This window comes from Emiliania huxleyi (genome assembly GCF_000372725.1).
Source record: "Emiliania huxleyi CCMP1516 chromosome Unknown EMIHUscaffold_131, whole genome shotgun sequence".
Taxonomy (NCBI): domain Eukaryota; phylum Haptophyta; order Isochrysidales; family Noelaerhabdaceae; genus Emiliania; species Emiliania huxleyi.
The window spans coordinates 72,347-91,651 of NW_005201277.1; the positions used below are offsets into that span (position 1 = coordinate 72,347).

Sequence of the window (19,305 nt, forward strand, 5' to 3'; positions counted from 1 at the left end):
AGATCCCGTTACCTCCCGGTACCTCCCTTTACCTCCCGTTTACCTCCCCTTTACCCCCCCCTTCATGACCCCCCCCCCCCCCCCGCCCCCGCCCCCGCCCCCGCCCCCGCAGCGCAAGAGTGTACCCGCCAACATGCGACCGGGCCCGCCAACCCCTCCTGAGGCGGGCAGGACTCTGCTTGGCTTGTGCGACGTACTGACACCTCTGTTCCGGCGACTGGCCGACACACACACACACACACACACACACACACACACACACACACACACACACACACACACACACACACACACACACACACCACGCCGCCGGGGCCACTACACACGCCGGCCAGGCACGGCCACTTTCGTCCCCACTCCTCCGGACCTCCTCGCGAGAGCGGGCTGCTCGAGGCGGAGGAGAGAATTGGGAGGGCGCGCCCCGCTACGAAAGCCCCGCTGGCATGGTGGAGGTGTGCGCTCGCGTGGTGTAATATTCTGTTCGAGCGATCTAGATAGATATTGCGGAGCAGGCGCGATTACACCCAAGCATGAGCGCCCAAGAACGCGCGGCCCCCCGCGCGGGGCGCGGGCCGCGGCGCCCGCGGGGGCGGCGGCACGCGGCAGAGCGGCGGACAAACCGCTATATGCGCCACTCGCTTGCTTTTTTTTCGCTCCAGTCCTGCGGATCTTCGTAGACCGGAGGGCTACGAAGCCTTCACACTCCAAGGGGCTGTATAATTATGCGCTAACCGGCGGAATCCGGAAACGGGAGAAACCGCAAGGCGTTTACGTCAACGTGAGCTACTTTACGCGTCCCCCGCCCGCCGCCCCCGCTCTCCCGCGCCCTCGGCCGCCCCGCCCCGCGCGGGCCGACCGTCCCGCGCGGCGTGTCCCGGCCCAGCGGGCATAGTCCCAGGTCACCTCGTGTTCCTCTGCGGACTGCGCTCTGCCTCTGGGCCGGCGCGGGCTCCCTAGGGCGTACCCATGATCGTCGACTCCTGCAGCCGAATAACGGCGTCCTGCATTGTGTTTGCTCGGGCGGCCAGCGCCTCTGGCGCGTCGACGACATCCACCGTGCCCGATGGCCAGCGCACCTATTGACCGTCCGAGCCTCCCTCTGCCGGGGCTCCACAGGATCGGCATCGGTGTCTGTGGTGTGCTGCTGGGCCTCCAAGCGGAGGGGAACACCCGAAGGGCCGAGCCCAAAGACTAGGCGGTGGTCCGCGCTGCCGCGGGGGTCGCCAGCCGAGGCCCGGTTCACCTCGCGCATCTGCTGCTTTGGCGCCGCACCCGGCTCGGGACGCCAGGTGAGGAGCGCTGTCGCGCCGATGCCGTACTCGTTGCTCGCGCTGCCCACCAGCCTGAACGCGATGTAGGAGTTTCCGTTCCCTCCAGAGTTGCGGTAGAGTCGGCACTTTGTGTTGCACGGCATTAGGTCGACAAAGCCATCATTGTCGATGTCGAACGAAGTCAGACCAAACCACCTGTTGCCCACCGGCCAGGCTGAGTCGACCATCTGACACATGGGCTCAAGGTGAAACGCTCTGATTGACGACGCCGCGGTGCAAGCGTCGTAGTTGCTGCAGCACCAGATGAGCCAGTTGTCGTCCGCTTTGCTACGCCCCGGGTCGTTGAGGTCGCCATAGGCGCCCGGCATGTGGACCCAGCTGCCATCGGCCGTCTGCGTCAGGATGACGGCATTTGAATTGCACAGGACGAGCAGGTCGAGCGTGCCATCGAGGTCGTAGTCAGCCGCCTGGGGAGAGGTGCTTTCAGTGAGCAACGTTGGCTGGGTGCCTGTGCAAGAGCACGCGGCGCCTTCATGTCCACGGTTGAAGAGCATGTTCTGAGAAAGGGTCCGGTGCTGTCAGCAATGGAACGGAGCCCGACAGGCGAGGAGTAGAGAAGGTCGACGCCCCAGCCCTAATCCTCAAACGGGGTGCCGTGGGGTGGGCGGTATCCCGTCACTCAATAGAGGATGGGGCGGAAGCAAAGTTTGAGGGCGCCGGACCGTGAGCAACGCGTAATCAATGAGGCCGTCACCGTTGAAATCGCCAGTGCTGAGAGCCTTGAGTTCACGCCCATAGATTTGACGGTCGCTCCACTGGGATCCAAATATGGGCCACCAATCCGGTGTGATATCCGCTAGCAATCCCCTCGCCGCGTCCCATTTGTACACTGCGAGCGTGTCCTGGCCCGAGGTCGATCGCGGGATGTCGATGAGGACAAGAAGCTCTTGCGCAAAGCCATCCTACAGGCAACATTGGCTTGCTTGTTAGGGAGCCCCTGAGCCGAGAGATAGCCCCCCCCCCCCCCCCCACCACCACCACCCCCACCACCCCCACCACCACATGCTGCCTGGTCGAAGTCGGTCATAAGAGCGCTGCTGCTGTACACCCTGAACTGGGGCACATACGCAAAATTCCTCCTCGAGGCCGCCGTCGGCCGGTTCAGCCAGAGCCGCGAGGGGATCGTGTTGTCGTCGTTGCGCTCCTTGTTGCATGAGATGATGTCGAGGAGGCCGTCACCATCCACATCAGCCACAGCCACGTTGTACCCGCGGCACCCCTGACAGAAGAGCCCAGCCTCCCTGGCTGTCCCACGGCCGCCGAGGAGCCGGCCGTCGGGGGTCCCCCAGAAGAGGCCGTTTTCTGAGTGGTACGTCGTGTCGGTCCCACGGACGGCGCCCTGCGCAACGTACAGGTCCAACAGCCCGTCGCGGTCTAGGTCGATGACTGCGCCGCCGTGCGCATCAAACCTCTCCTTCATTCCCCCGAGTGGTTCATGCTCAGCGTAGCCTACGACGTACTCAACGGCACCCACCGCGGCCTCGAGCCATTGACCGCCGCCGCGATTGAGGGCCAGGTCCCTACGATCAGCGATGACACGCGGGTGAACATTGGGAGAGAGAGGAAGAGCCCTCTCATAGGTGCACTGCTAGCGCGCCAGTGCGTCTCACAAGACTCATACTTGACGTGGTTGGTGGCGAAGATGTCCATCCAACCGTCGCCATCCCAGTCGACCAGGTAAGGAGCGCCAAAGGTGTGGTAGTGTGAGGCGACGTGGCCCTTGGCCCGCAAACGCTCGTCGATGAGCACACGGCTCGACAGATCCCAAAACTGCGCCCCCACCGCCGGACGCCGTGGTGGCGTCGAGTATGGTGGCGAGGGCGAGGGCGGCGGTGGCGGTGGCGGCGGCGGTGGCGGTGGCGGTGGCGGCGGCGGTGGCGGCGGCGGTGGCGGCGATGGGGATGGCAGCGGCGGAGGCGGCGAAGCGGATGGCGAGTACGGCAAGGTGTAGTATAGACTCAAGCCATACTCCCAGCATCCCCAGGGGGCAGCATCTGGGCACGTCGACGACAGGACGGGGCCGAGGTAGCAGATGTTGCCATTGGAGGCAGCACGGGAAACGGTGCCGCCCAGGACGCACACATCTGCTGCCAATGGCGGCAGCAGCGGCGAGGGCGCGGTTCCGTGCGGGGGCATCAACGGCGGAGGCTGAGTTGTTGTTGGCGGCGGCGGCGTGGCGGCTGGGGGCGGCGACGGGGACGGCGAGGGCGGCGACGCGGATGGTTGCGGATGAGCGGGCAGTGGCGGCGGAGCGGACAGCGGCGAAGGCGAGGACGGCAAGGTATAGGACGGTGGCGATTGCGCGGGGGACGGCGCGGGTGTGGCGGGGCCTTCGCATAATGTGCATCCTGTGCAGGTGTTCCACAAGCATTTGGTGTGCCAGAGGTTGGTATTGACGGCGCAGCCCCAATGGCAGCCCGGTGGGCTCCCATTACCTTCGCATGATGCGCATCCCATGCAGGTGCTCCACAGGCATTTGGTGTGCCAGAGGTTGGTATTGACGGCGCAGCCCCAGTGGCAGCCCGATGGCGGTGGCGTGGGGGACCGCGCGGGTGGTGGCGGTGCCGTCGAGCAGCTCGAGCAGCCATCGCACTTTGCTCTCCATCTGCACTTGGAGTCCCACAGCTGCGTGTGAATGGTGCACCAGCTAAGGCACTGCGTTTCTGCGGCATGCGCTGAACGCAAATGTGGCAGAACTGGCAGGGGCTCCCAAAGTCCGGAGCCCAGCTCACCAGAGCCAGCCTCCCCAGAGCCAGCCTCACCAGAGCCAGCCTCGCCCGTGCCAGCCCGAGCTGCAGATGGGAAGGAGAGCAGCAGGAGCAAGGCCACCACGCTGAGACTCCCGCTCAGCCGGGGTCGGACCGCCGCAACGGAGCGCGGCGCTCGCCGCCCCAGCAGCAGGCAGGCGTCGCACGCTTGGATGAGCAACATCGCTAGCGTGGCGGCGAGGTCCTGGGCAGGCATTAAGGAGTATCACACAATCAACGCGGCTCGCGTCGCCGAGGCGAATGACGGATGGATGAACGTGCGTCCCGAGCGCCCACTAGGGCACAAATAAGAAGAAATTGCCGGTCGCTGCAGTGGCAAGACGAATCTATCCCAACGGACGCAGACGACGGGGAGAGCAGCACCGTGGGCGACGACATGCCTATCAACGGAGGAGGTACAACCATCCCACTCGACGACATCGGTGATCCTTGCCCGATTGGTTCGCTCCCCGCACACCGGCCCGGAGCGCAAGGGTACCCTAGATTGCATTTCGGCGGGGGCGCGCATTAAAACAACATTGAGGCTACACACACGATCGTAAGGTAAGGTAAGGTAAGGTAAACTTCTCCACACACACGAGGTGGTGGGGCAAGGGGGGGCAACCCTCGCATCTCCACGTCTAACGACAGGAGCCCCACACGATCCGGTCCTCGAGCGCCTGAGCCCTTACCTTAGAATCGCGGGTCTGATGTCAGAATGTCTGTCAGAACATGTGCCGTGAAGAAGATAGAGTGCGACTACTGACGTACGAACGTACGAACGTACCGGGAAATCAAAACGGTGTCGCAGGAGGCCAAGCTGCAGAACATGTGCAGGCCAGCGCCTATGACGCTCAAGGAGTGAGGCGCGGAGCGCCGCGCGCGGAGCGCGCCCCGAAGAAAATTTTGAGGGTTGTGGAGGGCTAGATGCGATTTCTAGTAAGAGTTTGACTCACACGCTGGAACCACTCGGCCCACCCACAGGCCCAACCTCAAGTGGCGGCGCTCCGCACCTACCCAGCGGCGCGCTCCGCGCGTGCTTTCCAGCGGCGCGCTCCGCGCGTGCTCTGCAGCAGTGCTACTGCCTAGCGCGCTCCGCGCGTATGTCCAGGTAGCACCAGCGCGCTCCGCGCGCACCATATCTCAGTGCCTATGCTTATAGCCACTAAAAGCTCGTTTCTGCAGCTTGGGCAGGAGGGCGCTCCCTGTACACGGCGCGCTGCGCGCTGTCACACACTGCTGTCACTGGTGCCAAGCGGCGAGCGATCGCAAGGCGCGGGGCGCTGCCCCTCACTCATGCCCGCTCGGCCACCTCCGCCCGGACCTTCCCGAGCTCCGCGTCGCGCGCCGCCACCGCCCCCTTCAGCTCCGCCACCTGGTCGAGCGCGTCGCCGAGCAGCCCCTTGGCCACGCCAAAGTCGCGCAGCTGCTCCACGCCGCCGCTCGCCCGCACCTCGGCGGCGTGGTCGGCCACGTAGCGGCGGCACTGCGCGAGGAGCCGCCCGTCGCCCGTCGTGTGCGCCGCCTCGAGCAGCGGCACGGCGCTCGCCGGCGCGACGCTTTCCTGCAGTGCCTGCGCGCAGAGCAGCTCGAGGCGCGGCACCTGGTACATCTGCGCCAGCTCCCGCAGGTCGAGCGCGCGCTGCGCTCTGCCGCCCTCCGCCTCGCCGAGGTCGAACTTGTCGGAGAGGAGGTAGTCGATAAGGGCGGTGAAGCTGGCGAGGTCGGTGTTGCGCACCGTGACCTCGGCGGCGTCGCGCTCCTTCATGCCGATGCCAAACATCGTCCGAAAGACCGGGGACCGGGCGCAGAGGACGGCCTTGGTGACGTACTCGATGCGCTCCAGGTCGTCGCCGACCAGGAAGGTGACTTTCCCCTCTGGCAGGGAGGCGTCGCCCCGCGTCGTTGCGAGGTCGGCTCCAAGGGTCGAAGGCGGAACGACGATCGGGGCAAAGGAGGGAGGCGGAGGAGGCGCAGCCACGCAGACCTCGCGGAGGCCACCGCTCGAACTGACCAACAGCGTGCTGCCGTCGGAGCTGATGGCGACTTCATCTGGGCCGTCGAGCTGCGCCGCGTCGCCCACGCCGTCTTCCCTACCCCTGGTGCCACTGCCCGCGACCGTCGTCACCTCTCCCGTCGCCACCTCTACCCGCCGGATCTTGTGGTTCTCATAGTCCGCCACATACAGCGCGCCGCCGTCCGGGCTGATGGCGATGCCAGCTGGGTAGCGGAACTGCGCCGCGTCGGCGACGCCATCCGCGCCGCCATCCTCGCCGCCTCCAGCGAGCGTGGTCACCGCGCGAGTCGCCACCTCCACCCGCCGGATCTTGTTGCCGCAGGAGTCCGCCACAAACAGTGCACTCCCGTCGGAGCTGAGGGCGACTCCGGAGGGGCCGTCAAACTCCGCCGCGTCGCCCACACCATCCGCGTCGCCCACATCGCCGCCTCCAGCGAGCGTGGTCACAGCGCCCGTCGCCACCTCCAGCCGCCGGATCTTGTGGTTGCTGCAGTCCGCCACAAACGCCGCGCTCCCGTCCGGGCTGATGGCGATGCCGGCTGGGCCGTCGAACTGCGCCGCGTCGCCCACACCATCCGCGTCGCCCATGTTGCCGCTGCCCGCGAGCGTCGTCACAGCGCCAGTCGCCACCTCCACCCGCCGGATCTCGTTGGTGTCGTCTGCCACAAACACCGCGCTCCCGTCTGGGCTGGCAGCAACGGTGTAGAAGACTTCACTTGCCGGCAAGGCTGCTACGCGGCGCACGCGCCCGGCCGCCGAGACGTGCAGCAGCGAGTCCATGGTCGCGACGTACCAGGCGCCTGCGTGCTCGCTCGCGACGCCAACGAGGCCGTCCTCGCCCTCGAGCGGCAGCGTGGAGACCTGGCCGACGACGCGCGCGCCAAAGATGGGCGCCTCGAAGCCATCCGCGACCGGCACGGGCGCGCTTGCGGGCGGCGGACGCCATATGTGTGTGTGTGTGGTGTGCCCTCGGCACTAACCATGAAATGCGTGTTTTTTTTACGGCCGACCGTCTCTCCAGTGCTTCTCTTGGCACCGTGGAGTGCTGGGGGGGGGGCGACAGGGAGGATATGGCCTTGAGTTATGTGTACGCCTACTCAGGGTGTGTGGCAGCCCGCTGGCTGTGTGTCTTGTGAGCTTGTTTGTGTCTGTGTGTCGCTCGTGCGTGTCGTCATCAATCATCTGTCCAGCGTCCACCCATACCGCGTTGGTGTCCAGTCCGAGCCTGGCTGTTCTTCACCTTTCTACCTACCTACCTAGTGCTTCACGGGTGGCTTTCGCACTTGAGCACTTGAGCACTGGATGGATAGGGTCGGTTCCGCATGGTAGGAATTCGAATTCCTACGGGACCCCTCGCCGAGACCACGCCCGAGGCAAGGTCCGCCCCAAGCCCGCGCTGACAGCACCCCTGGCCATCGCAAATCATTTCCCAAACGCAGCTCGGGCGGCCTCCAGATCCGACTAACCCCCATGCGTGCACCGAGCCGTCGGACTTTACCGCGACGCACGCCATACCACCGCACATCGCGGCGATCACGCCCGAGCTGAGGTCGTCCGGGGACACGTACGTCGTCTCCGTCATCCCTCCCTTGCAATTCAGACAGGATCCTTTCTGAGAGGACACCCCCGTTGGGTCGCCTGCGCCCCTCTTTGGATGCCGCCCCCACGCCACCGCCTTGCCGTCTTTCGTCACCGCGACGCATGCGTTCCCGCCGCACATTGCTAAAAATCTCTCTCTCTCTTGCCGAGACCACGTTCGAGACCTCAGAAGGGATCACGGGGTCGCCATCAACAATATCTGCCGCTGCTCTTGCCAATCTTCGCGTACCGTCACGACGAGGTGAGCTTCTGGGAGTTTCTGTTTTTGGATTGGCAATAATTGCTCATATACGATCTGTTTCGGAAAAAGAAAATCCGCGCCAAAGATTCGGGGCGCCCTTGCCATCGATGGCGGCGCGCGGCGAGACGGCTGAGACGGCTGACCACGTAGAGGCGGTCTTCAGAGGTGACGAAGTGGCGGTGCGTGTGTGGCTTGAGGGTGGAGGGCGAGCGAACGCCACCCGCGAGCGTCGGGGCGAGGAAGGCGAGGTGACTACTGGCGTAACGCTGCTGATGGACGCCGCCATCGAAGGCCACGAGCGGGTGGTCGAGGTGCTGCTGCAGCACGGTGCGGAGATCAACCTGCAGGACAGCGATGGCTGGACTGCGCTGGTGTGGGCCGCTTCCGAAGGTCACGATCAGGTGGTCGACCTTCTGCTGCGGCACGGCGCTGAGATCAACGCGCAGGACAGCAACGGCTGGACCGCGCTGATGGGCGCCGTCTTCGCAGGTCACGGGCGGGTGGTCGAGCTGCTGCTTCAGCACGGCGCGGAGGCCAACGTGCAGAGCAGCAAAGGCAGGCACCGCACCGCGCTGATGCTCGCCGCCATCAACGGCCACGAGCGGGTGCTTGACTTGCTGCTGAGGCACGGCGCTGATGCAGAGGTGCGGGACAACGACGGCGGCACCGCGCTGATGGCCGCCGCCGGCAAAGGCCGCCTCCCCGTCGTGCGCTGTCTACTGCAGGCGGGCGCAGACACAAAGGCACGCTCTGTGGCCGGCATGACGGCGCTGCAATACGCCAAGGAGGGGGCCAAGCTGGCTAATGCCGACGTTGCTGGTGGTGCTCCTGCAAAGGACCACGCCGGGTGTGTGCGCGCTCTCACGGAGCACGCAGCGGCACTGAAGGAGGCGGAGGCGGCAGAGAAGGCGGCAGAGAAGGCGCTCGAGGCCAAGGGGCGGCGCGAGCAGCGCGAGCGGGAGGAGGCGGCGGCGGCGCGAGAGCGCGAGCAGGCTGCGCGCCGGCGCGAAGCAGAACGAGAGGCGCGCGAGGCGCGCCGGGCGGCGGATGCGGCGGCGCTGGAGGAGCAGAGGCGGGCGATTGCGGCGGAGGCGGAGGCGAAGCTGGTTGCCGAGCGAGCGGCAGCAGAGGAGACGCTGCGGGCGAGGGAGGCGGAGAGGCGAGCAGCAGAGGAGGCGCAGCTTGCGGAGCAGCGGGTGGCGGCGGCGGCTCGGAAAGCGGCTCAGGTGGAGACGGCGCGGCGCGAGAAGGAGGCTACTGACAAGAGGGCGGAGGAGGAGAAGGCGAAGAGGCGCGCAAAGGCGGCGGAGGCGGCGGCGGCCAGGAAGGCGGCCAAGGAGAAGAACAATAAGGCCAAGAAGGCGCCGCCCGCCTTCAAGCTCGAGGAGGAGCGGAGGGCGCGGGCTGCGGCAGAGGTTCGCGCACAGGAGGAGAGGGCGGCGCAGCTGGCTGCTGAGCAGGAGGCTGCGAGGCGGGCGGAGCGTGAGGCGGCTGAGCTAGCGGGTGCGGCGGAGCAGGCGGCGCTGCGCGAGGCTGCGGAGCTGGCAGAGGCGTTGCGCCGGTCAGAGATAGATGCGGAGGAGGAGGCTCTGGCGCGTCGGGTGTCGCGGTGCGAGGAGGCGGTGAGCAGCGAGTCGACCGGCGGCGGGGACCTGATGCGGCGTGTCGAGCGGCTGGAGGCGAGCCTCGGCGCGGCGACCGAGGGCAGCCTCGAGGAGCGGGTCGGCGCCATCGAGCGCTTGATCGGGCCAGAGGCGGGAGAGGCGGCGGAGCAGCATCTGCCAGTCACCGAGTCGCTTGCTGCCGTCTCGCTTGCGGACGCCGGCCTCGACACGGGGCGGCCGGCTACCCCCGAGTCCACGATGGGGGGCGAGACCACGTGCATCGTGTCGGCTTCGCGAGAGTCAAGTCGCATGCTGCGGTCCCGTGCGGGCACCTGTGCGCTTGCGGGCCATGCTCTGAGCTGATGCAAGAGTGCCCGTATTGCCGCGAGCCGGTGATGATGTGGATGGTCCCGCGTCCGGTCTAGTTTTGTCGCGCGGGGCGGGCCAGATGTGTTGCAAGACCGGCTGCCGCGTGTTATTGAATTTATGGGGCAGGCGCGCGAATCCCACGAAAGGGCGAGAGTACCGAGAGACACAGAGACACAGAACACAGTCAGACAGCTCAGACTGGGCTCCGTGGCGACGAAGGTCGCCCGGGACTGGCTCGCCAACGAGCTCTACGAGCCGTCCCGGCGCGCGGCAAAATTGATGCGGCCTGCAGGGACCGAAAGGTCGCCGACCTGATCACGGCTGCCGGCGCCTCGGCGCCGGCCGACGCCGTGTTCGGCGGCAGGTTCGCGACGGGCGAGGCGCCCCGCCCGACGACCTCCGCCTCCGAGGCGGACGAGGGCGACGGCGTCGGCGGCGATGGCGGGACCGGCACCCACTTTGACCTTTTCGAGCCGGACGGACCCCACCCCCATGGAGGACCTCTGAGGTCCTCCCCAGTCTCACCCCACCCTACCTCTGCCCCCCCTCCCCCCATCCCTCTGCCTCCCATAGGGCAGGATAGCACTAGCATATGCGCCTAGTGCGCACTGGGCCCTCATAGATGTGACCCGCCCACTCGAGTGCGGCGCCCAGGTGCTAGTGCTTGAGAAGACACCACAAACGCGGCACGGCCCATTTTGGCTGTCTGCGGAGATTCTGTCTTAGCACACACAGTGAGTCATTCGGAGTCATTCGATGGCCAGAGTGCGATTGTGTGTGTGCGGGAGTTGGTTTGTCGGGAGGGAGGGGCAGGCTGCTCACCGAGCTGTGGGGTCGGGGAACTCGGGGGGCTCGGAGGGGTCGGAGGGGTCGGAGGGGTCGGAGGGGTCGGAGGGGTCGGAGGGGTCGGAGGGGTCGGAGAGCTCAGAGGATCGACCCCTCCGAGCCCTAATGGAGCCCTCTAGCCCTCCAGCCCTCCCGAGCCCTCCGAGCCCTCCGAGCCCTCTTGGGGGGCAGTCACATAAGCCGCGACTTCGTTTTCTTTATCTTTTTGCGACCCCTCCCGGAGGGCCCTTCCGACCCCTCTCGAGCCCTCCCGCCATGAAGATCCTCCCCTGTCCGACCGTCCCTCCGAGCCCACCCGGCGTCCGGGGAGGGGGTTAGCCCTGTGGAGCCCTCCCGACGCCGATCCGACGGGGACCCCTCCAGCCCTGTGGGCTGGCGAGCCCTCCGGTCGGAGGGGTGGAAGTGGGAGGGCTCGAAGACGGACCTCTCTCGCTCCGGGAGGGTGGAGGGGTGGAGGGTGGAGGGGTGGAGGGGTGGTTGAGCCCTCTAGCTCTATCGATATAGCCCTACCCCTCCCGCCGTTTTAGGGCCTCCCCACCCGCTATGGGTGAGAGGGCTGGTCGTAGTGAGGGGAGGGGGGTGAACGAGTCACGCACCATCATGGTTGGTGGCGAGGAGCGGCGGCGGAGAGCGGCTCGGTGGTTACGCGCGCTTGGCGCCGGCCGTGTGAGTCTCGTGTGAGTCTGGACCCCACGACTTGCCGGACGTCGCCTTAGAGCTTAGTTCACGCCGAAAAGTACGTCTATCGCCTCCCGCTAGCTAGGGCACGATCCCAGGCGGCTGCCGGGGGCCGCGTTCCAGCTCGATTAGGGCGCTTGTCACGCGATTTTACGGAATTACGGATTGGTGGGGGGTGGCGGCACATAGGGGGAGGGGGAGACGCCGATCCGGGAATCAAGTTGGTGCCGGCAACTCAGGCCGCGGCTGTGGCCTCCCACCGCTTGGTCCTCAACCCCTCGGCGTCGAACCAACGCCAGACGGCGAACTCCTGCTGCCTGCGCCACCGCCCCTCGCCTCGGCCCTCTGCGGGGGCGAGCTGCCGGCAGAGGCGGAGGAAAGCAAGCACATCCTCGGGGCGGCGCAACCTGCCGGAAGGCGCCAGGGGAGGGAGGGAAGGGGGGGGGGGGGGGGCACACCGCGGCTGGGAGGTGTCGTTGTCCACCTCGATGTGAAGATCGACGTGCCGCTGCAGCGCGGCCACGGCGCGCGGCACCTGATCGTACACCTGCGCCAGCAGCGGCGGCGGGATGCGCCTCCCCGTCTCGGCGCCTCGCCTCGCCTCTCGCTCGACCACTCTCGCCCACGACGCCGTGACGTGCACGATGCCTGTGGAAAGACATCCCAGGGGGGCGACCGCATTTCTTTTTTTTGCCCCACGACGCAGTGACGTGCACTGTGTGTGTGTGTGTGTGTGTGTGTGTGTGTGTGTGTGTGTGTGTGTGTGTGTGTGTGTGTGTGCGTGTGTGTGTGTGTGTGTGTGTGCGTGTGTGTGTGAGTGTGTGTGTGTGTGTGTGTGTGTGTGTGTGTGTGTGTGTGTGTGTGTGTGTGTGCGTGTGTGCTATGCCGAGGCGGTGTGTCTTGTGAGCCTGTTTGTGTCTGTGTGTCGCTCGAGCGTGCCGTCCTCTTCTGTCCCGCGTCCCCACCCAGACCGCGCATGTGTCCAGTCCGAGCCTGGCTGTTCTTCACCTTCCTACCTACCTACCTAGGCGGTGGGCTGGGTAGACGCGGCGCAGCCGCCGCAGCTCGCGTGACCACCAGAGCCTGTTCACAGCTGCAGGTATGTATGTATTGTTCACAGCTGTATTGTTCACAGCTCGCGTGACCACCAGAGCCTGTTCACAGCTGCAGGTATGTATGTATTGTTCACAGCTGTATTGTTCACAGCTCGCGTGACCACCGGAGCCTGACTCGCAGAGGAGGCGAGGTGAGCCGAGGTGAGCCGAGGTGAGCCGAGGTGAGCCGAGGTGAGCCGAGGTGAGCCGAGATGAGCCGAGGAGTGAGCCGAAATGTGAGCCGAGATAGACGACTCGCTCCCCTGCGACTCCTCTCTCGGCTACTCTCTCGGCTCTCTCGGCTCTCTCGGCTCTCTCTCGGCTACTCTCGGCGACTCTCGGCGACTCTCGGCGACGTTCCGCCAACCTCGGCTGATCTCGGCTACTCTTCTCGCCCACTCTCTCACTAACGCCCGCCTGTCTCGCAAGGAGGAGTCGACCCAGACATGGAACCCGCGGCGGAAGGCCTGTTCACAGCTGCAGGTGTGAAGAGACGCCGCCCACAGGCCGACGGCATGAAGAGACCAGGCGCCGCGACGCACCTGTTCACAGCCGGAGGTGTGAAGAGACACCGCCCACAAGCCGACGGCGTGCAGCCGTTGGCGTGGGAGAAACGCCTCCTCTGTGGCCACCTCTGCGATGCAGCCCGCCTGGAAAAAGAAATTCGCGCCGCGTGCGACCACGGGCACGCAACACAAGACTGGGACGCGTCTGCGAGGCAGCCCGCCTATATGCAGGTACAAAGAAGCCGCGCGTGCCTCCGCGTAGTTCTTTCCTGCCGCGCCTCCTGCGACCCAGGCGCGCCTCGAGCTGCGTGAGCAGTCCGGCCGTCTGCGCGTTGAGCCGCTCGTAGGTGCGCCTACAGGAAGGTTCCAGGAAAGGTCCAGGACAGGTCCAGGAAGAGGTCGCAGAGGAGCGGCTTGTAGGCGCGCGTCTCTGGCAGCGCGGCGCGGATGCGGTCCACGTCGATGCGCACGAAGGACGAGAGGGGAAGCAGGCCTGGGGGGAGGGGACAGGAGTGGGCAGAGCGGAGAGAAGAGAGAGCAAAGAGCGGAGAGAGGAGAGCGGAGAGCAGACGGTAGAGAGCAGCGTCACCGTTCTCATCGAGCAGCTCCATCACGTGTGTCTTGCCGGCGCCCATACAGCCTGCCGTGAAAATGGCCCACGGCTGCGCGGGCGCGCCGACCGCGCCACGCCTCTGCTGCTGCCACCGCGACAGCACCTGCCGCAACCCCTGCAGCACGCCGCGGCCAGCCGGCGTGGCATGCTCAGCACCGCCAACAGCGCCGTCGCGGAGCATTCGCCGGATGATGGCGTCCTGCTGCTCCTGGCGACGCAGCGAGTAGTGAACGTGCCACGAGTAGTCGAGCCGCGCACGTGACGCGGCGAATTCATGACGCAACGGTGCGGCCGGGTTGCGATGATTCTCAGACGTCGACCGGCGCCAGTCGTACCCGTCGTGGTCGTCGATGGCGCCGTGCCTCGTGCTGGCGATGCGGGAGGCGAGGGCGAGCGTCGGGAGGAGCAGGCTCATGTATGTGCCCTGTGCATCAACAGGGTTCACCCGAGAGCTGGGTTCCGGCTCCTACCGGATGGGGGTCTGTTCACAGCCTTGTTATTGAGAAGAAAATACCTCCTATGGCGCTGTGCGCTGGCCTGTGAGCTGACTCGCGCCAAAACGCCTACCTACCTACCTATCCCCAGGCCGCGCAGCGAAGCGAAAAAAGATGAAAATAGCGGGTACCTACCTATTGCAGGGCCCTTTTGGGCCAAACAAGACCAACCTACCTACCTATCTGGGAGGGAGGGGCCAGCCAGTGCCACAGACCCCCTATCCGGGTAGGAGCCGGAACCCAGCGTCGCCATACTCGACACCCGATGCGTATAACCGATGCGCATAAAAGAATTTTAGAAAGTTTCTCGCAGCTAGCCGGGGGTGCAACACGCGCCGCTGGCGGTAGGGGGCAAGGCGGGCGAGCACTCGCCGTCGGCTGCTCGGTGCGCGACACGGTGCCAGAGGCGCCTCGAGAACAGTCACAGAGTGGTCGGAAGCCCGCCGCTCCCAGTCCCCCAAAAGAAGTCAGGTGCGCTGCAACCTCGCGCCGCCGCCGCCCGCCTGGCTAGGAGGGGAAGTCGACGCCGTTGCTCGGATCCACGGTGCACTCGACCGTGTGCTGATGGAACGGTGCGGGGTCAGGAGCCGCTGCAGGTCGCGAGCATCGACGCGCCGACCGACGACAACCTCTTTGGACTTTGCAGAGCCCGTGCTAACGGAGCCGCTGCCTCTCTCTCGCTCAACGGAGGAGACGCGCCGCTGCAGGTGTCGTCCGTCGTGCCGCTGCCGCCCGGCGACAACTGCCGGTGGCCCGATGCCACCGTAGTGTACACAGGCGACCTCACGCACGCGACGGACGGTGACTCGTCGGTTTTTTTTGGTTCGTTCTTGTGGTTGATGAGAAGTATGAAAACGGGGTCCCTACCCACGCAAAAGAGCCGGAACCCAAACGATGGTGGGTGCCGGTTCCCAAAGCTGCTTTGACGCGGTCGTGCTAGCGGCTGAGCGAGGCGAGGAGGAGGCGGTGCTGGCGTGGCTCGAGGGCGGCGGGTGGGCCGACGCGACGTGCGAGAGTGGCGGCGTGAGCGGCGTCACGCTGCTGATGGGCGCCGCCCGCTACGGCCAAGAGCGGGTGGTCGAGTTGCTGCTGCAGCGCGGCGCGGAGATCAACCTGCAGGACAGTAACGGCTGGGCCGCGCTGATGTACGCCGCCTTCAACGGCCAGGAGCGGGTGATCGAGCTGCTGCTCCGGCGCAGGGCGAAGGTCAACCTGCAGGACAGCAACGGCGCCACCGCGCTGTTGCACGCCGCCTACAACGGCTGCGAGCAGGTGATCGAGTTGCTGATTCGGCACGGCGCGGAGGTCGACCTGCAGATCAACGGCGTCACCGCGCTGATGGGCGCCGCCTTCCTCAACCACCCCGCCGTCGTGCAGCGCTTGCTGCGGGCGGGCGCAGACGCGGCGCGCACTGCTAACGGCAAGACGGCGCTGCAGCTGGCCAAGGAAAAGGGCCACGCCGAGTGCGTCAAGGTATTGTCGGAGGCGGCGGCGGCTGCAGACGGCCGGGCAGGGGCGGGCGGCGCTTCCTCGGGCGCGGCAGCTGCAGCGGCAGCGGTGGACGCGCCGCTGCTCAGACAGCGAGTCGTGCTCGGCGGGCTCTCTTCCCGCCCCGAGCTGAACGGGCAGTGGGGCGTGGCGGGGAGCTTCGAGGGCGGCCGGTACGCGGTGGCGCTCGAGGGCGGCGGCGAGAGCGTGCGGGTGCGGCCGGGTAATCTGTCGCTGGCGGCGGCGGAGCCGAGCGGTGGCGTGGCAGTCTACGACGAGGTCGTGGCAGCGGCTGGGCGAGGCGACGAGGAGGCGGTGCTGGCGTGGCTTAACAGTGGCGGACGGGCCAACGCGACGTACGAGCAAGGCGGCGTGAGCGGCCTCTCGCTGCTGATGGGTGCCGCTGCCCACGGCCACGAGCGGGTGGTCGAGTTGCTGATACGGCGCGGCGCTGAGGTCAACAAGCAGAGCAGCAATGGCGTCACCGCGCTGATGAGCGCCGCCGTCCGAGGCCAGGAGCGGGTGGTCGAGTTGCTGCTTCGGCACCGCGCGGAGATCAACCTGCGGAACAGTGGCGGCTTCACCGCGCTTATTGACGCCGCCTTCAAAGGCCACGAGCGGGTGGTCGACTTGCTGATACGGCACGGCGCTGAGATCAACCTGCAGAACGGCGAAGGCGGCACCGCGCTGATTCTCGCCGCCGACCAAGGCCACGAGCGGATGGTCGACTTGCTGATTCGGCGCGGCGCTGAGCTCAATTTGCAGAGCAGCGACGGCGGCACCGCGCTGATGAACGCCGCTTGCTTCAACCACCCCGCCGTTGTGCGGCGCTTGCTGCGGGCGGGCGCAGACACCGCGGCGCGCACTGCGAGCGGCAAAACGGCGCTGCAGTGGGCCAAGGAGCAGGGCCACGCCGAGTGCGTCGAGGCTTTCAAGAAGCACGTCCAGGATATGCTGGCGGGACGGCCCACGGCGACAGCAGCCGGCGGCGAAGGCGCGGGCGGCGCTTCCTCCGGCGGCGCTTCCTCGGCTGGATCGAGAGTCGCGAAGACGCCATCTCCAGCGGTGGCGGCGGGGCGGGCGCCGAGCGGTGTCGTGGCAGTCCCCGATGCGGTCGTGGCAGCGGCTGAGCGAGGCGAGGAGGAGGCGGTGCTGGCGTGGCTTGACAGTGGCGGGCGGGCCGACGCGACGTACGAGAGAGGCGGCGTGAGCGGCCTCACGCTGCTGATGGGCGCCACCGTGTATGGCCACGAGCGGCTGGTCGAGCTGCTGCTGCAGCGCGGCGCTGAGGTCGACCGGCACGACAGCAACGGCGACACCGCGCTGATGAATGCCGCCAGCCAAGGCCACGAGCGGGTGGTCGAGCTGCTGCTGCGGCGCGGCGCGGAGGTCGACCTGCTGAACAGCGCCGGCTACACCGCGCTGATGGGCGCCGCCGGCGAAGGCCACGAGCGGGTGGTCGATTTGCTGTTTCGGCACGGCGCGGAGATCAACTTGCAGAACGGCGAAGGCGGCACCGCGCTGATGGCCGCCGCCGGCCCGGGCCACGAGCGGGTGGTCGACTTGCTGACACGGCACGGCGCGGAGGTCAACCTGCAGGACAGCGACGGCGTCACCGCGCTGATGGTCGCCGCCGGCTACGGCCACGAGCGGGTGGTCGAGCTGCTGTTGCAGCACGGTGCTGATGTCAACTTGCAGAACAGCAACGGTGGCACCGCGCTGATGATCGCCGCCATATTCAACCACCTCACCGTCGTGCGGCGCTTGCTGCGGGCGGGCGCAGATGATGCGGCGCGCAGTGCGAGCGGCGAGACGGCGCTGCAGTGGGCCAAGGAGAAGGGCCACGCCGAGTGCGTGCGCACCCTCGAGGAGCACACGTCGAGCACAGCAGAGGCTGAGGGGGAGACGGCGGTCGCAGAATCAGCCGAACAGGTCGCGGCGGCCGCACGCGAGGCGGGAGCGGCAGCGGTGGCGGCGGAGGCGCGCGATGCTGCCGAGGCTGCGCTGCGCGAGGCGGTTGAGGCGTGCGAGCGAGGCGACGCCGATCTCGAGGCGCTCAGGGCGGCGATCAACGCAAACACCGAAGCCGCCGACGGCTCGGAGGCGCTGCGGGCGGCGCGGCGGCTGCGCGACGAGCTGGCGGAGCGAAAGGTCCGCGAGGCCAGGGCGCTGAAGCGGCAGCGGCAGAAGGAGGAGAAGGCGGCGGCGAGGCAGGCGGAGGCGGCGGCGCGGGCGGCGGAGGAGGAGGCGCGGGCGGCGGACGAGGCGCGGGCGGCTGAGGCAGCTGCGGCGGCGCGGGCGGCGCGGGCATCGGAGGAGGCGGATGAGGCGGCGCGGGCGGCGGAGGAGGCGGAGGCGGCGTCGCGGGCAAGGGAGGAGGCGGAGGCGAGGGCAAGGGAGGAGGCAGAGGCGAGGGCAAGGGAGGAGGCAGAGGCGAGGGCGAGGGAGGAGGCGGCAAGGGAGAGGGAGGAGGCGAGGATGAGGGCGGAGGCGGCGGAGGCAGCGGCGGAGGCGGCGGCTGTAGAGGCGGCAGTGGCGGCCGTGGCGGCGGCGGAGGCTCAAGAGGCGGCGGCAGCGGAGGCGGCGGCAGCGGCAGCGGCAGCGGCAGCTGCGGCAGCGTCGGCGGCGGCGACTGTCGCCGCCCTCGCCACCGCCGCCGCGCCGCCCGCTGCCGTCCCTCTCGACGAGCTCATCGCGGCGACCGACGGCTTTGCCGAGGCGCGCAAGGTGGGCGAGGGAGGCTTCGGGCGCGTCTACCGCGCCGACGCGCTGCCGTCTCTCCCGCGCGTCGCTTGCGGGTTCGCCGTCAAGACGGCGTTGGTCGGTGTCGGCGCCCAAGGCCTCACCGAGCTGCAGAGCGAGGTGCGCACGCTCAGCACGGCGTGCCACCCGTCCCTGCTCCCTCTTCTCGGCGCTTGCCTGGCGCCGGCGAGAGCGTGCCTCGTCTACCCCCTCTGCCGCGGCGGCAGCCTCGAGGACCGCCTCTACCGCGCTCCAGCCGCGCTGGAGCGGCTCCGCATGCTCGGCTTCGAGACGCCGCCTCCGCCGCTCTCCTCTGCCGCACGGCTCCGCGTGCTGCGCGACGCCGCAAGCGCGCTGCACTACCTGCACACGCGCTCTCCGATGATCCTGCACCGCGACGTCTCGGCGGGCAACATCCTGCTCGACGAGCGCGGCAACGGCTACCTCGCCGACGTGGGCCTCGCGCGCGCGGCAGAGGCGACGGCCGGCGGCAGCCAGCAGGTGTCGCACCTGTCGACGCAGCGCCTCTTCGGTAAGCTTGGGTACATGGACCCGATCATTTCGCAGAGCGGGCAGGCGTCAGCGCTGACCGACGGCTATGCGCTCGGCATCACGCTGCTCGTCGCCTTGACGGGCCGCGGCGCCGTCGGCCTCCTCGACGAGTGCGACGATGCGCTTGAGGAGCCCGACACGGCGGAGGGATCGATCGCGGCGGCCGACGCGGGCTGGTCGGCGGCGCAAGCCGAGGAGTTGGCGCGGCTGGTGGTCGGGCTGGCTCTTGTGAGGAAGAAGAGGCGGATGCCGCTCGCAGAGGCGCTGCCGCGGCTGGAGGCGCTAGTCGAGGCGGCGGGGGAGGTGGAGGAGAAGGTTGGGGCCGAGGAGCGCCAGTGTGACCTCTGCTACGACGCGCCGCGCTCGGTCCGTTTCGCGTGCGGC

The 19,305-nt window shown here is 67.5% G+C and overlaps 5 protein-coding genes across 5 annotated transcripts; 2 read left to right on the forward strand and 3 right to left on the reverse strand.

Annotated features, from left to right (window-relative positions):
• Window positions 1-953: 953 nt before the first annotated feature.
• On the reverse strand, window positions 954-3,467 carry EMIHUDRAFT_226234 (hypothetical protein; the record flags this gene model as incomplete). The annotated part of the gene is made up of 7 exons (XM_005788853.1): window positions 954-1,031; window positions 1,115-1,779; window positions 1,863-1,905; window positions 1,994-2,233; window positions 2,380-2,851; window positions 2,953-3,101; window positions 3,414-3,467. The coding sequence occupies 7 exons, from the start codon at window positions 3,465-3,467 to the stop codon at window positions 954-956; spliced, it is 1,701 nt and encodes a 566-aa protein (XP_005788910.1).
• Window positions 3,468-5,372: 1,905 nt separating this feature from the next.
• On the reverse strand, window positions 5,373-7,677 carry EMIHUDRAFT_226236 (hypothetical protein; the record flags this gene model as incomplete). The annotated part of the gene is made up of 2 exons (XM_005788854.1): window positions 5,373-7,020; window positions 7,562-7,677. The coding sequence occupies 2 exons, from the start codon at window positions 7,675-7,677 to the stop codon at window positions 5,373-5,375; spliced, it is 1,764 nt and encodes a 587-aa protein (XP_005788911.1).
• A 119-nt stretch (window positions 7,678-7,796) lies between these two features.
• EMIHUDRAFT_226237 (hypothetical protein) lies at window positions 7,797-9,902 on the forward strand (the record flags this gene model as incomplete). The annotated part of the gene is made up of 2 exons (XM_005788855.1): window positions 7,797-7,919; window positions 9,186-9,902. The coding sequence occupies 2 exons, from the start codon at window positions 7,797-7,799 to the stop codon at window positions 9,900-9,902; spliced, it is 840 nt and encodes a 279-aa protein (XP_005788912.1).
• Window positions 9,903-11,663: 1,761 nt separating this feature from the next.
• Window positions 11,664-14,070, reverse strand: EMIHUDRAFT_440542 (hypothetical protein). Its single transcript, XM_005788856.1, has 8 exons — window positions 13,622-14,070; window positions 13,417-13,525; window positions 13,321-13,385; window positions 13,142-13,176; window positions 12,938-12,993; window positions 12,457-12,515; window positions 11,891-12,080; window positions 11,664-11,839 (listed from the first exon to the last, which is right to left on the reverse strand). Exons 1-8 carry the CDS (start codon window positions 14,058-14,060, stop codon window positions 11,668-11,670), a joined length of 1,125 nt encoding a protein of 374 aa, XP_005788913.1. The 5' UTR covers window positions 14,061-14,070; the 3' UTR covers window positions 11,664-11,667.
• Window positions 14,071-18,105: 4,035 nt separating this feature from the next.
• EMIHUDRAFT_70711 (hypothetical protein) lies at window positions 18,106-19,023 on the forward strand (the record flags this gene model as incomplete). Its single annotated transcript, XM_005788857.1, has 1 exon — window positions 18,106-19,023. A coding segment is annotated over one exon (918 nt), but the record flags the coding sequence as incomplete, so codon positions are not given.
• Window positions 19,024-19,305: the final 282 nt, after the last annotated feature.

What these genes read in the sequence shown, in the direction of transcription:
- EMIHUDRAFT_440542 (XM_005788856.1), bottom strand. Translation starts at nt 14,060, where the DNA reads ATGAGCCTGCTCCTCCCGACGCTCGCCCTCGCCTCCCGCATCGCCAGC. An exon ending in GGAGCTGCTCGATGAGAACG is followed by an intron (nt 13,526 to 13,621) that starts GTGACGCTGCTC and finishes CCCTCCCCCCAG; the next exon opens with GCCTGCTTCCCCTCTCGTCC. An exon ending in GCAGCTCGAGGCGCGCCTGG is followed by an intron (nt 13,177 to 13,320) that starts GTCGCAGGAGGC and finishes TTCTTTTTCCAG; the next exon opens with GCGGGCTGCATCGCAGAGGT.